Source organism: Colletotrichum gloeosporioides (genome assembly GCF_011800055.1).
Source record: "Colletotrichum gloeosporioides strain Lc1 chromosome Unknown consensus_43, whole genome shotgun sequence".
NCBI classification, from domain to species: Eukaryota; Fungi; Ascomycota; class Sordariomycetes; order Glomerellales; family Glomerellaceae; genus Colletotrichum; species Colletotrichum gloeosporioides.
This window is the reverse complement of record NW_025544688.1, coordinates 53,329-68,490: the sequence shown is the minus strand read 5'-3', so window position 1 is coordinate 68,490 and position 15,162 is coordinate 53,329. Positions and strand designations below refer to the sequence as shown.

At 53.0% G+C, this 15,162-nt stretch overlaps 5 protein-coding genes and 1 pseudogene across 6 annotated transcripts; 3 read left to right on the top strand and 3 right to left on the bottom strand.

The window, feature by feature from the left end:
* Positions 1 to 108: 108 nt before the first annotated feature.
* Positions 109 to 1,961, top strand: GCG54_00008593 (uncharacterized protein; the record flags this gene model as incomplete). Its single annotated transcript, XM_045408554.1, has 2 exons — positions 109 to 1,635; positions 1,683 to 1,961. The coding sequence occupies 2 exons, from the start codon at positions 109 to 111 to the stop codon at positions 1,959 to 1,961; spliced, it is 1,806 nt and encodes a 601-aa protein (XP_045264521.1).
* Positions 1,962 to 2,316: 355 nt separating this feature from the next.
* Positions 2,317 to 3,255, bottom strand: GCG54_00008592 (uncharacterized protein; the record flags this gene model as incomplete). The annotated part of the gene is made up of 1 exon (XM_045408553.1): positions 2,317 to 3,255. One exon carries the CDS (start codon positions 3,253 to 3,255, stop codon positions 2,317 to 2,319), a length of 939 nt encoding a protein of 312 aa, XP_045264520.1.
* An 823-nt stretch (positions 3,256 to 4,078) lies between these two features.
* Positions 4,079 to 5,047, bottom strand: GCG54_00008591 (Short chain dehydrogenase sol3; the record flags this gene model as incomplete). The annotated part of the gene is made up of 1 exon (XM_045408552.1): positions 4,079 to 5,047. One exon carries the CDS (start codon positions 5,045 to 5,047, stop codon positions 4,079 to 4,081), a length of 969 nt encoding a protein of 322 aa, XP_045264519.1.
* A 1,478-nt stretch (positions 5,048 to 6,525) lies between these two features.
* GCG54_00008590 lies at positions 6,526 to 9,402 on the top strand (annotated as a pseudogene). Its single transcript has 3 exons — positions 6,526 to 6,931; positions 6,991 to 7,658; positions 8,423 to 9,402. Coding segments are annotated over exons 1-3 (2,054 nt in total).
* Positions 9,403 to 12,074: 2,672 nt separating this feature from the next.
* GCG54_00008589 (Pyranose 2-oxidase) lies at positions 12,075 to 14,131 on the top strand (the record flags this gene model as incomplete). The annotated part of the gene is made up of 8 exons (XM_045408551.1): positions 12,075 to 12,211; positions 12,266 to 12,337; positions 12,402 to 12,411; positions 12,465 to 12,538; positions 12,596 to 13,202; positions 13,271 to 13,648; positions 13,706 to 13,767; positions 13,825 to 14,131. The coding sequence occupies 8 exons, from the start codon at positions 12,075 to 12,077 to the stop codon at positions 14,129 to 14,131; spliced, it is 1,647 nt and encodes a 548-aa protein (XP_045264518.1).
* Positions 14,132 to 14,276: 145 nt separating this feature from the next.
* GCG54_00008588 (putative sterigmatocystin biosynthesis peroxidase stcC) lies at positions 14,277 to 15,011 on the bottom strand (the record flags this gene model as incomplete). Its single annotated transcript, XM_045408550.1, has 1 exon — positions 14,277 to 15,011. One exon carries the CDS (start codon positions 15,009 to 15,011, stop codon positions 14,277 to 14,279), a length of 735 nt encoding a protein of 244 aa, XP_045264517.1.
* Positions 15,012 to 15,162: the final 151 nt, after the last annotated feature.

Genomic DNA, 15,162 nt, shown 5'->3' with positions numbered 1-15,162 from the left:
TCGACGTCACCGCCAGCAGACCCAATCCGTCTGCTGCTGCTGCGCGAGGTGAGCCCGCGCCCGACGACTAACCTCAAGCCACGACGCGCGACTTAATCCCTCCGAACCATGGTCCACACAAATCTTGCCGGCGCCGCGGCTGCTTCCCGCACAGCCTCGTCCGGCTCATTCCACGCTGGTGCTCCCATTCCCACCCTGGCGAGTATAGAATCAAACCGACGACAAGTCACAATGCGCCGCCAATCGACCCATGCCTATCACACATTCCCGACTCCCCCTCCGAAGACTCCTCGCGAGCAGTCATCCGCCGAGCTCTTTGACCACTCCGACTCGGGCTCCAATGCCTCCGACGATGAACATGAGCAGACTCCCTTGCCGGTGCGCCAGCTGGCCCTGCTTGCCTTCTTGTCTCTGAGCGAGCAGACGGCCCTCAACTCCATCGGCCCCTACCTGCCCCAGATGGTCGAGTCCTTCTCCGACATTCCAGATTCCCAGACCGGCCTATACGTCGGCATTCTCGCCTCGGCATTCGCCCTCGCCCAGCTCTCGACGAACTTGTTGTGGGGATATCTATCCGATGTTATTGGGAGGAAACCCGTCATGATTATGGGAACCTTCATGCTCACCTGCTGTTTCGTCGCATTTGGTTTCTGCAGGACGTACTGGCAAATCGTGCTGGTCCACGTCTTCATGGGCTTGCTGAACGGCAATGCTGCTGTGGTGCCTACCGTACTGGGCGAAGTGACGGATCGTTCGAACCAGAGCAGGGCTTTTACTTGGCTGCCCGTCATCTACTCTCTGGGTGGCATTACAGGTCCTGCGTTGGGAGGCCTGTTGGTAGGGACTTTGGGCAAGAAGTATCCTTACCTTGCGCCCAACCTGCTTAGCGCAGCACTGCTTCTCACCAGTGTGATTATCGTCGGAATTTGGTTTGAGGAGACGCTGGAAAGTCTGGAGCCCGATCACGCTGCTTGGATTCCTGCCTGGGCTCGCAATGCCTGGTCGTGGGTCAAGGGATCACGTCAACCGAAGAGGAACTCTTGGGCCGCACGCTGGCCTCGCCGTGGTTCCCACGTCGCGGTGAGCACATCAGACGACGAGGAGGATGAGGATGAAGACGGCGCGACGGAGGACCAAGGGCTGCTTCCCCACGCTGATGAAGAAGGCTCCGAGGCTGGAGACGATCCCAAAACGCCAGGCGACCTTGCAACCTGGCGCCATATCTTGAACCGCAATACGGTCCTGGTGCTGTTGACATATCTGGTATTCCAGTTGTCCAACATTTCGTACAACAGCTTGTACCCCATCTTCGCTGACGCGGATCCTCCAACAGGGCGCGGGCTGCCCCCGAGCAAGATTGGTGTCAGCCTGAGTGTGGCTGGCGTGGCCACCATCGTCTTCCAAGCCTTCTTGTTCCAGCCTGTCAAAACCCGTTTGGGAAACCTGGGTAGCTATCGCGTTGCGCTGCTTGGACTCGCCGTCAGCATGGCTCTGATGCCCTGGATTGGATATCTCGATGATGAACCGTACTTTGGCGTCGGCTCCGGCTCCACTTGGCTGTACATTGAGCTGGGAGCCATTCTCATCATCAAGAATATCTGCGCAGTTGGCGGGTTGTCCAGTGTGATGTTGCTAGTAAGTTCCCTCCCAGCCAACATAAGCATCGTTTGCTGACACTCTAGATTACCAATTGCGCCCCTAATCACGCGACTTTGGGCACACTGAATGGTATTGCCCAGACCTTGTCCGCCGCTGGTCGCAGTTTCGGACCTTTTGTGTCCGGCGCGCTGTTCACTCTATCCACGCGTGTCCACCCCAAAGGCGAAGCCCTAGCCTGGGGAATCTTTGGAGGCATCGCCTTGCTCGGATGGGTAGGATCCCTAGCCATCCGCAACCGTGGACTTGAGAGCGATGACTGGACCGGCGAAGAAGACGGCACAGACGGTGAAGCGGACCCATAGGTGAAAACCTTAGCCTCGACTGGCTAGTCTGTGAAGCCCGTCGTTTGTCTTGATAGAAGACATCTGTTTTGTTACATGTGCTAAAAAAATGACACGGATAATCATAGCGTTGCAGGTCGGAAATCACGCCTGGGGATAAAGCGGCTACATTGCATCGATAGAGGGACAACAGATGCCCTCCTCCGGAAAGATGAGGAGGCAGAAATAAAGGGTATAGATCTAAGAGGCCCGCCAAGCCCATCTTGAAGAATAAAAAGAAGATTTTGTCATTTGACTACTGTCACATTTCCCTTGACGCTGTTTTGCCCAGAATCATTCATAATCACAGGGCGATCTGCTAACAGGCAAAGTTCTCTCACTTCCTCAGGGCCTTGGCAACAGCTTGGTAAGACCCCTGCCGAATGTCCTCCAGAACACCCATGCCCTTCGGTTCCCATCCCAGCTCTTTCCTCGCCTTCGCCCCGGAAGCACGGTTCTCGACAGACAAGAAGAAAGTCATCATAGGCCCGAACTCCTTCTCCGCCTGCTCCTTGGCGATGTCTCTCAGAGGAACTTCCACAGCCTTCGCCATGGCATCCGACATCTCCCTCAGAGTCACCTCGGTAGACGCACTCGCGTTATAGACCTCCCCGGCGTTCCCCTTCTCTGCCGCAAGAAGATACAACCTCGCCGCATCGTCGACATGCACCGTGGTGGTGCGGTTTCGGCCCCCGTCGATGACGGTGACGAAGCCCGCCTGGGCGCCGATTTCCATGAGCTGCGCCACGCCGCTGCGGCCGTGACCGTAGACGTATGGCGCTAGGCGGACCGCCATCACGCGGACGCCCCTGTCCCTCAGGCTGAGAGAGTGCGTCTCGGTCAGCATGCGCGTGTGCAGCTCGTTGGGCCCTATGGGCGACGCCTCGTCCGTCTCCGCGCCCGCAGGGTCGGCGGCGACGGTGAGGGTGACGGAGGTGGCTACCAGGGGCTTGTCGGTGCCGGCGAGGCCGTCTGCGATGGCGTCGACGGCGGCGAAGTCAATGTGCCGGACGGACTCGTACGGTGCGCCGCCGAAGACGTAGGCTGTGGCGAGGTGAAGGACGGCGTCGGCGGCGGCGGACTCGGTACGTAGGACAGCGAGGGAGGTGAGGTCGCCGCGGACAGGGACGGCGCCGAGGGAGCGGAGTTTGGTGTCGCTTGCTGGGGTGCGGGAGAGGGCGCGGATGGAGTGGCCGTCTGTGAGGGCTAGGCGGATGATTTCGGAGCCAATGTGGCCGCTTGCGCCGGTCATGAAGATGCGCTTTTGGGAGGTCATTGTTGATGTTTGAGGAGTTTTGGTTTATTCTATTTGAGGCAGGGGTGATGTCTCTTCACGTCTTGAATGCCGCGGACTTCCCAAGGACCAGCGAGGGCCTTCATATATAGCGACCTTTTTCGTCGATGTGGTGGGTCGAGCCTGGACATATGCTGAACCTCAAAATAAAAACAATATCCCAGACCACTTGTCCCTCAAGAACGGAGTTTGCCGCCGCAAGCCATCAATCTCCATACGAGCTTGCAGGAGTTCCGCAGTTCGGTTCACGTTGCTGTCCGAATTGCGATTGTCGATACAACCCCCCGGAAACAGCCCCAGGGGTCGACATACCATGGCAAGTTGCGTACTAGTAAGTTGGAAAAGAAGCGCAGATGGAATAGTACACTATAGTCACAGCAACCGGGATGTCTTTCGGATCCGATGGTCTCATGTAGCCTGACTTGCCTGGCGATGCGGTTGGCGCAAGGCCGGCCGTAAGCAGCTCTTAACTCCACGTAATACGACGGAGGTCTTAGTCTGATCGGTCTAGGTTGAAGCTCCAAAATGTTTCAGTCTTTTTCGAACCACGTTGAACGGAATTCAGGATTCAAAAAGTGGGTTTCGTTTCATTCCCTTTTCAACTCATCGTACGAATTAGCGACGTCGAGGTGGCGTTATCTGTCCCGGCAAGCCAACGTAGTGTTCTTGCTGTTTGGGTAAAATCACCGATCCGAACAACGGAAACCCTTGTTTTCAACAACCTCTTTTAGACTAAACAATTCTAGATTCATGTTACGAGAAAGAAAGGGATAAACAAGAGATGAAGCAAGTATCATCTAGGCAATCAGAAATTTCGTGTCACGCCAGGCTTGATAGCCTCCAACTTCCCCATTAGCTCCACCCAAACCCGATCCTGCGTCACCTTCCCCTCCGCACTCCTCACAAACACACTCGGTTCATCAATCTGGCAGTCAGAGAGGTACTTGCCATGGGACTCGGCCCCCGCAGAGCCGGCGTGGACTAACGTCCTGCTTCCATACTCCGCGCTACGCGCCATGAAAGTGTTCAAAAACCACACAACCCACGTGTCCAGCTCGCGCACCAGCTCGGAGCGGCAGTAGCCCGGATTGACCATGTTGACCGTGACCGGACAGCCCGGCGTCGGGTTCCGCTCCGCGATGCTCCGCACGCCAAAGACCTCGAGCAGTTTCGACGGCCAGTACAGGCTGTTTGGGTCCTTCTTGCCCTGCTCGTTGAGGGCGTCGTAGATCCCGCCTTCTGGAGCGTGGCGCTCGTTGAAGGGTGTCCAGGCGTGCGTTTCCGAGGTGGTGATGGTCAGCGTCGGCCGGGTGTTGTACTTTGCTGCCGTCTCCTTCATCTTGGGCAGCACGAGCGCCGCCAAGAGGAAAGTTGAGACGACGTTGACGGTGATCTGGCCCTCGTTATCTTCCATCAGCTTGTACTCGACGTGCGCAACGCCAGCGTTGGCGTGGAAGATGTCGACGCGGCCGAGCTCGAAAGAGACGCGCGCCGCAAATTGTTGCACGCTGGCGTAGCTGGACATGTCGAGCTGCCAGACTTCGATGGTGTCCTTGGCGCAGTTGGTGGAGGACTCGATGTCGACTTTGGCTGCGGTACCCTTGTCGAGGTTGCGGACGGCGAGGATCATTTTGCTGGCGCCGAGGCGGACGTAGTGGCGGGCTGCTTCCTTGCCAAGGCCGATATTGCTGCCGGTGATGATGATGGTCTTGCCGGCGTAGGAGCCGGTTGGGTACGGGAGGCGGGCGAAGAGTTGGCTGTAGAAGAAACCCATTGCAGTGGAGTTGGCCGAGATTTGGAGTGAAAAGAGTGTGAAATGATTAAGTTACTTCAGATGATTTGTCTGTCTATTGAAGTAAGATGGCTTTTGATGAGGATATCAGCCATAATCAGGAAGCTTGGTATTTATCATGTTTCCCTGATGATGTTCTCTGTGCACCCGTGTAGCTGGTCATGGTTGCTGAGATCGTTGCATGAAAAAGGGCAATTGTTCAGACTGTCTTATCTCCACGCGAAGCTGGTTATTTCACTGAAAAGGGACATGTTGGAGAGGAACTTGCTCGCGCTTTGAGCGACACTTAAGACCGTGTGTCTCGCCTTCGTGCTGGTAAGTCAGCAGCCTGACTGGCATCGTTGCCCCTAGCAGGTATTGTTTCCCCTTTTGGGCAATAGTCTAATCGTTGATGCCAATGGACGGACATGATTGGTCGAGGCAAATGCGCCATCCTTTGGGGAGTTGACGGTTCCCCTCCACTGGCAGCGCCTGATCGACCGATGCCCAGATTTGGTTCGGATATGCTCTCGCTGCTTTCCTGAACTTTATATCTTGATTACAAGAGTCTGCATAGAATTTAATTGAGTAGGATATGACTAGGAGAACAAGCTCGACGTAGCTTCTATACGCGACGACAGCGAAGAGAGCATGTCTCATTCCGTTAGTATATGTATCCAAGTAGCAGGAACCTAGAGAGACTACTGGAGCAGAAGAGAGAAGAAATCGCGGATTCCATGGACTTGATCGACTGGGATACGTCGATATTTTAACGATTGCATCTCGTTGTGGGTAACGGCAGCTCCCGCAGTTAGTCGCTGAAATGACTTCAGCTGGTTGGATGCCGCGGGGAAGATCGTCGCGACCGGCTCGGCGAAGTGGGGGCCGGGATTAAGCGTGCGCTCCGGACTTTGCGGACTTGCTTGCTCGCTACGATTGAAATTCCCATACCAAAGTCCCAAAAGCCTGGCTTCCGCAGGGTCTTTAAACGAGCTTGAACAGGCTCGGAAAGTGCTTTAGTGTCCGTTAACCGTCCGCGCCCCATGATTTCCCCAGCTGGGTGAATATACGGTACAATTCCCATCGAATGTCCGCCATCACGCCGATTTAAGAGCTCGACTGTCCCATGCGTCGCAGTCGCCTTGATCCACAACCAAAACACAAAGTCCGGACTCAACCACCTACCTTTCACACGATCATGGCTTCGCGAAGGAGTTTGAGGCTTCTAATGTCCATTATCTCCCCTTGAATCCACCGCAGGTCCATGTAAACGCCATAATGTCTTGAGATTCTGAGTTGCATCACCGGTTTTAAGGGACATGGTAGTCATACGTAGCAATGAATGAGTATTTAAAGATGCATCATGTGCGTCTATCGTCAGAAAATTCAACTAGCACAACAACAGCACCGCATCCATTCAAGCCGGACATTCGAGTCAGAGAATCTCAGCACTTGCTTCAGCACCTCCACCGATCACCAAAATGTCTGCGCCAGCTTTCCCCGCCTCTCTGCAAAAGAGCCTCGACGCGACCAAAGTTGAATACGTCAACATGGGCACTTCTGGACTTCGAGTCTCAGTCCCAATCCTCGGCGGAATGTCTCTTGGCTCCTCAGAATGGGGTTCCTGGGTGCTTGACGAGGAGCCGTCCCTAGAGATCTTGAAGGCCGCCTATGATTGCGGTATCACCACCTGGGACACGGCCAACATGTACTCGAACGGAGTGAGCGAACAGGTCATCGGCAAGGCAATCAAGAAGTTCAACATCCCCCGAGAGAAGCTCGTGCTCATGACCAAGTGCGCGCTGCACGTCGGCGAGGAGGTCGGCATGCATACGCCCCCCTTTACCCAGCAACTGAACCAAAGCAAAGACTATGTCAACCAAGGAGGTAAGTCTATAAATTCCAAATCCAAAATGCTTCAGAAAATGGCGACTAACTCAAATCAGGTCTCTCACGCATCGCCATCTTCAAGGCTGTCAACGACGCGCTGGCCCGCCTAGACACAACTTACATCGACCTTTTCCAGATCCACCGTGTCGATCCCGCCACCCCTATCGAAGAGACCATGAAAGCTCTCCACGACCTCGTCCAAGCCGGAAAGATCCTTTACATCGGCGCCAGCAGCATGTGGGCGACCCAATTTGCACGTATGCAATTTGTTGCGGAGAAGAACAACTGGACGAAGTTCGTGTCCATGCAGAACTACTACAACCTATGCTACCGTGAGGAGGAGCGCGAGATGAACCGTTTCTGCAACGACACGGGCGTCGGCATCATGCCGTGGTCGCCGCTGTTTGGCGGCAGGCTGGCAAGGCCGCTGGGCTACGATAAATCTATCCGGTCGCAGATGAAGGGCCCCATGAGCCCCGCGTTTACAGAAGCTGATGAGGAGATCATTCGCAGGGTTGAGGAGGTCGCGGGGAAGAAGGGGTGGAGCATGAGCCACGTTGCACTTGCCTGGGTCAGGTCCAAGGGTGCGATTCCCGTGACGGGTTTCAACTCTGTCAAGAGAATTGATGAGGCTTGTGAGCTGAGGGGAAAGGCTCTGACGGAAGATGAGATCAAGTATCTTGAAGAGCCATATGTCCCTAGGAACATCATGGGACACTTCTAAGTCGAGTATGACGAGAAGCAGCAGTTTCTTTTCGCCTCCTGTCGATGTAACAACAGATATCTCAATTCTATCTAAATTTTGAAGTTCGCAGAGTCATTCATAGTGTGTGTTTCTGATTTTTCCCGTAGATAGAAACCAAATGGGATTGAGTGTCGCCGGTATGCATGAGTAGCTGGGGAGGGATTTCGGCATGAAATGAGTAGCCCTTTGTCTGTAACTTGGTTTAGAAGGCTGACATTGTTTAATATTAGACAAAAGACTACGTTTTCGGAAAGCAAGAACTTGCGGTAGATAGTTGCCCCGACCATACATATACACAGATCCGGACCTCCGCATGATCCGAAGTTAAAAAGGGAAGAACTACATGCCAAGGGCAATATTCGCCTGGAAATCTAGACGCTTAGGTAAAAGTTGACCAACCCGAAAGGTTCGTGATCTAGACCACGTTGTCGCTCGGTGTTGTCAATGCTGAAAGCCAACTGACTAGTTAATTACTTTGTGGATCCCGTCCACGCGAACTCGTGGGATGGCAATCATGTGGCCAAAGTCTAAATAAACAACGGAGAAATACGGTAATTAGGAATAATGGGGGCTAAAGTCCTGACTCAATTTGTACCTCAACACGAAAACCTTGTGTAATGAGTGTCAATCACATCCCCAAATGAGAGAACGACAAGACATCTGTGTATGCCGTCAAGTTGAGGCTATAATACGGGAAGTATTGCCCACTAATCGCAAGTAATGCCACCCTTTTCTTACTACAGAATTCATTATTGAAGTCATTGGCAACATGGGGCCGTTCACTCTTTTTTTCTCGTCACTCCTTTTCACCTCTGCGCTCGGCGCACCGACCGCCTCTGGCGAGTCGCATCTGCACAGGGATCTGCTTTTGGTTGAGTCTTTCAAGCAGAAGATCACCTCCGACCCACAGGGCATCACCAAGAACTGGGCCGGAAACGACGTCTGCGAGTTCAACGGCTTCAGCTGCGACAACAACCCAAACACGGGGCAGAAGGCTCTCGCCGGCATTGACTTCAACGGCTTTGGGTTCGAGGGCCAGAAGTTGACTCTCGATGGCTTTCTTGACAAGCTCACCGACTTGACCTTCTTTCACGCCAACAGCAACGGCTTTGTTGGACAAATTCCGAGTGACCTTTCGGCGCTGAAGTGGCTGTATGAGCTTGACCTCAGCTCCAACAAGCTGTCTGGGCCGTTCCCCAACGCCGTTCTCAATGCCGACCTCACCTTCCTGGACTTGCGTTTCAACGAATTCTCTGGCTCTATTCCTCGCGAACTGTTCACTCTGGACCTGGACGTTATCTTCCTCAACGACAACAAGTTCGTTGGCAGCATTCCAGACACCATTGGATCGACCCCAGCCCGGTACATCACCCTAGCGAACAACCGATTCAGCGGAACCTTCCCGAAGTCCGTCGCCAACGCCAAGTCTCTGGAAGAGATCCTGCTCCTCGGAAACAACCTGTCCGGCTCTCTTCCCACGGTGTACAAGACTGAGAACCTGACGGTTTTCGACGTCGGCAACAACAACCTGTCTGGAACCGTCCCGGAGGCTTTGTGTCAGTTGAAGAACGTTCAAGTCCTGAACCTGACGAGCAACAACTTTGAGGGAGCTCTTGGCCCGGCCTGCACTGAATTGGTTTCGAAGGATGTTCTTGATATCTCCAACAACTGCATCCAGGGAGCTAAGGGCCAGAAGCCCGCCAGCCAGTGCAAGAAGGCTTAATTTTATGGGCTTAGCTTGGTGCACAACTTTACAATGACAGACGGTTGTTTCCTTCTTTGCTAGGTCGTTACGTGCCAGCGAATATGTGTTTAATCTTCATGTATGTTGAGCTCAAATAGCCACAGAACTAGCAAGCACCCATTTGATTCTTCTCACCGTTCATCATGAACTAATCCCGACTTCGGGCAGAAGTACATGTCATGGGAATTGCCAATTAGCTCGGGTCTGGCATAAGCTGTACCCCCACAGGAACATGAGCAGAAGGATTTTGCTTCCACCTCACTTGTAAATACTGTTAGATGGACTATCAGCTAAGTTTTGCTATGGGGGCGGGTACTTTCAGCTAAGTAAGGCTACAAAGCTACTTGACTTCCCTATTTGATCATCTTTGATACCCTAGTATTCGTGCTATCGCATCTGCCATCGTCGTTCCTGGCCTTCTCATTTCTACTATCGTTGTGCCTGCCATCATCGTCGCCGTCGCCGTCGTCTTCGTCGTCGTTCGTCGTCGTCGTTTTATGGTAGCACCACCCGCCCGGATAGCAAGACTCCACCAGCTGGTTTGTGGCCAAACATGTCTTGCCTACCTATCTAATAAGTGGGTAAGAAGTGATCTAGGCGACGCAATTTACTTATCAGTGAGACTATTAGACTGTCACGCACGATTATGACGAGTCACCGTCAGATCATGGGCATATGTTTGTTGTCAGCCATAGAATGCCGTAGCAAACTGCCAATTCCTTGCTTTAGAATCCATCGACGAGCCGGATGAGACCTCATGCTTGCCCTAGTGGAGGTGTTAGACCCTTGTATAAATGGCGTCGACGTGGCTGGCTGTATACCGTATTTGTCTGTAACAGCGCAGGTCATCATTCCCACCACTCGGACCGTGAAGCCTCCTACATTCCATCTCGACGCCACGCTGTCTTTTGTTCCTGCGGGGATGATTTGATGGTGTTGGGTCTGGACTGCCGGAGAAATGCTGGCGGCCAGAGCTGACCCCCTTGCATGCCCCATCGTCTTCGTTCTGCGGGGTTGTAGTGTAACTATGTTGGGGCTAGATGCTCCCGGGCCGCACCGTCACTTAGTCGACGGGACGTCCAACGTACATAGCCGCTAGGAATTGGTACGAACACGTAAGAATACATGAGGTTCTGCGGCGTCTGAATAGGTAACATATTCTGTTGGTATCCGAAGGGGGGCGACGGCTTCCTGCCTAATAGCTATCCGCAATCCTTCGATAATGAGAAGCCGCCGTGTTACTTAGAATTCGACCCGGAAGATTCCTGACATTAATATCGAACTGGGCTCTTGAGATGATGGGAGTGAGAAGATAAAATCAATGAGAATCAGAGAGGAATATGGACGTCGTAGCAGAGCCAAAGCTTGGGTTTCGACCTCGGGCCATTGTGGCATTCTGATCTAAGACAAAATACCCTTTTGAGCAGTAAAAATCGCAGCGTCTTTATGAGCTGAAAGTTGGATGAAGTCTGTGCGGAAATATGTACAAACTTCACCTGTCAATTCATTCCTGCGAGCTTGGTGTAGTCATTCGACATGTCCATCATTCTCGCGTGTGAACACCCACTCCGCGTCTTGACAGTTCACGTATGTCTTGCGTCTCACAAGTGCCGACATAGCTGAGTAGCAACGTATCGAGAAATTCGAAGCCTCCGCCTCCATGATCTGCAACTGAACTTGTACGCGCGGCTCCGCACTGAGGAAGTGGACAGCCGACTGTTGTGCTTCCGCTCTTCCGTGAGACCACAACGTTCCTGTGACCTGACCTGACATAAGTTGCATTCTCTAACCCCTCATTTAGTGCTACCCCATCATCCTAGTTTATTCGACCTGATCCGGATGCATTTCTCTCTTGCGAAGTCTCAGCCCTGATTTCATTACACTTCTGGCGATTACATGTTGATCGGTCTACCTCGATATTTGCACGCAAGTCTTCGGTTATAGCGTAAGAGCATCTGTGATAATATGAGCTGAAAGAGAGGTGGAATCATGGTAGCACTCCCGGTGAGTATATTGAGGTCGTGCGAAAGTGGGACGAGGAAGCGCTTCAAGGTGGTTGCTGGACATTTTAATCATTGCCTGGCGATATTTACAGCCTACCTATCGTCAATCTCTGGAGAAACGGGGCGCTAAGAACACGTTGAATCAGACCCATGTTGGTTCACTTTCCACAAACAATCTTCACATTCTCCCTTCGGTGAGACAATTCTCGAGGATTTTTGAAAGCGTTAGAAACTGGGGTCATGTCGCGGCAAAGTCTGGAAAACCTGGTCTACGGTGACCTATGGCGTTGGTTGACTCGGCTGTTTCGCGAAACATCAAATTCGTGCATTGTCTCACAGTCACTCCTGCAATGTTCCGACATGTTCCACTGATAGGCTTTTGCCGCCCAGTATACCCCGAGAGTGAGTCGAGACGTGTGGCATTTGGAGGTTGCCCACACACAGTTTCCATGAAGTGGCTGTAAAGACTTGATGCCACGGGCTGTCAGCTGATACAGGTTCGAGGTAAACTGTTCATGTATAAAGCTGAAGACCGCCCGGCAGCAGTGAGAACCAACTTTTCCCTATCTCTTCATCCTCACTTACATCTGTCTGAATTTCATTCACTCTACACTACACTCACCTATCTACGTTTCAACCGCTGTCAACATGGGTTCCATGCCGCCTAGAGAACGCCTTGACGAGGTCGATGTCCTCCTCGTGGGCTCCGGCCCTATTGGGGCCGTCTTCGCTCGCAAACTCGTGGAAGCCGGAAGAAATGTTGTCATGATTGACGTTGGAGAACAGTGAGTTGTTCTAGCCAACAAGAAGCGGCCATCTACGACTAACTTTGCGTTCAGGGAGACCAGAAGGATCGGCGACCACAAGAAGAATGGTATCGCGGTTCAGAAGGACATCAGCCTTTTCACCAAGTAAGCCTTTCCAGACTTTGTGTCTAAACGATAACGAGTAGAATTCTGCTTACAAAGCCTGTAGTGTTGTCAAGGTAAGAGCTGTGTGCTTTTCTGAACTTGAATCTTGCCTAATGATAATGTTTAGGGAGAACTGCAACTTCTCTCTGTGCCGACCAGCAATAACGACGCTGGCCTCGAACCTTCAGCCTGGGTGCCTGAGTGAGTCAAAGTGCGCTGTGATACTTGTTAAGATATGCCTTTGCTCACTATTGAAAGGCCCTGCCAGCAGGAGTTTGTCCTGAACGGCCAGAACCCCGACCAGAAGTCGTATGAGAACCTCCCCGCCGCTGCTGCCACGCGTGTTGTCGGCGGCATGGGATCTCACTGGACGTGCTGCACTCCTCGACAGGACCCGACAATTGAACGATCGACACTCTTCAACGATGAGGAGTGGGATGAGCTGTACAAAGAGGCAGAGAAGCTGTTCTGGACGAACCCCAAGATCTTTGACGACTCTATTCGCCAGAAGCTTGTCAAGTCGATCTTGGACAAAGCCTTTGAGGAAAGAAACCGAAAGACTGCCAACATGCCTTTGTGCGGCAAGCGCAGGGAGAAGAACAAGGACTACACCGAGTGGGCCTGTACGGCGACGATTCTCGGCGACATTGCCCACGCTGAGAACTTCAAGTTGCTCCCCAACACCCAGTGCGTCAGATTTGAGCTTGATGAGTCCAAGAAGGTCAGACTTGTGCAGGTCGAGAATCTCATCGACAACGAGAAGTATATGATCAAGGCGAACAAGTTTGTCGTGTGTGCTGGCGCTGTCTTGACCCCTGGGATTCTTTTCAACTCCGGCGAACTTGGGAAGACTCTCAAAGCTTTGGTTAGTTTTATTGCTGCTCTTTCCAGCGGTATACTCTTGACGTGACAACTGACGATGCTTTCGTACAGGGTCACTACATGACGGAGCAGCCCATGTCCTTCTGCCAGATTGTTCTTGATCGCAAGTACATTGATGCTATCAAGGACAACACTTACAAACTGGACGCCGAGGAGAAGAAGACCGTCGAGGCGCATAAGGAAAAGTTTCCGAAAGATCCTCTGCCTTTCCCCTACAACGACCCTGACCCACAATGCTACTTCCCTCTCACCAAGGACTACCCTTGGCATACCCAGATTCACCGCGACGCCTTCGGATATGGTCAGATTCCGGCCGGCATCGACCAACGCGTGATTGTTGATCTCCGATGGTTCGGGTATACCAAGCCCAACTTCAACAACCATGTCAGCTTTTCCGACAAGATCAAGGATGGCTTCGGAATGCCTCAGGTGAGTACTCTTGTCTGTGATTCAGTCACGGTAGCTGACAACAAACGCGTCTACCAGCCCACTTTCCATTTCAAGATTGACCAAGACGATGCCGACCGTTCCCGCAGAATGATCACCGAGTAGGTCTCCAATGCGCTTTTCTTGATATTGCACTTCTAATGAACCCCTTTTTCTAGCATGGTTGACGTCGCCCGCTGCCTCGGCGGGTTCCTCCCCGGAGCCGAGCCGAAGTACCTCCCAGCCGGCTCCGCGCTCCACATCTGCGGCACCTACAGAGCGGGAGAGTCCCAGGAAGACAGCGTCGTGGACAAACTAGGCCGTGTCTGGGGCCAGGACAACCTCGTGCTTGGTGGATGCGGTGTCATTCCGACGCAGAACGCCTGCAACCCCACGCTCACTGCTGGTTGCTTCGCACTGGCCGCTGCAGAGCAGATTGTTAAGGATCTAAAGGGCGTCAAGGCCATTAAGCACCGCACCGTCTAGATCCAGTCCGTACGAGCAGCAAGAGATTTAGGGAAGTCAGAATGATATGCACACGTGTTAGCTCAAGACTTTCGTCCACATTAGTTACAAAACTTTATACAAATTGAATGTTTGCCAATGTTTGGAGTCTGCGTGGAAACATCTCTCACACACCACCGGGAGCATACTCTTTCAAAGCCGTCGCCATAGGGGCAAAATCAGCACCAGCCAATACCTTCTCAGACGTCTTCCACCCCAAAGACCACGGTAATCTCTCCTCCACAAAGCTAGCATTGATCCAGTCCCTCCTCGCCTTCCCATCCTCAACACTACCTCCGAAAGCCGCCAGAATACCACTCATCTGGTCAAAAGTAGCCTGAATCCCCGCCGCATCAAGCTCGAACTGTGGATTCTCTTTCCTCGCATCCTCCAACCTCGCTGCTCCCGCCTCAGCCGCCTGCTTCCAGGTGACGTACTCATCCGGCAACCTTACCACGACGGTGTCCCAGATGGTTCGATTGAATTTCAGATTGTCGCCCAGGGCGAGATCTCCGCGGCTCAGACTGCCATCATGGTCGAGGGGCTTCTGAGCGAGGTCGTCAAGGTGGAAGGTCCCATTCACGCCGGTCGTGGCGTATTTTAGGGCAGCAGGGACCGGGCCGGCCGCCACCGCGCGCGAGAAGTTGAAGGCTTGCATCTGTGCCACAGTGGCGCTCTCTTCTGTGATGAATGAGCCATTGCGGTTGATGTAGCCGTGGTTGGCAAGGATGTTCAGGGCCGGACAGGGTGAGCGGCGGTCGGAGGCTGTTGGCGGGATGTAGGGGTGCTCTGGGTCTTCGATTTGAGCCTTTGCGGAGGTGGCTGCGAGGGCCACGTATATGGCTGCGAGTTTGAGTTGCATTGTGCTTGTCGGGGCGGATTCGTGAGAGTAGGTATGTGTAAGTGTTGGTGACCTTAGCTTCGTCTTTCGCCAGTGTGGTTCCAATTCTAGTTACGAGGCCGCTGAAAGCAAGAGAGGTTGGCTGAAATCGACCGCTTTCTTAAGTTGATCT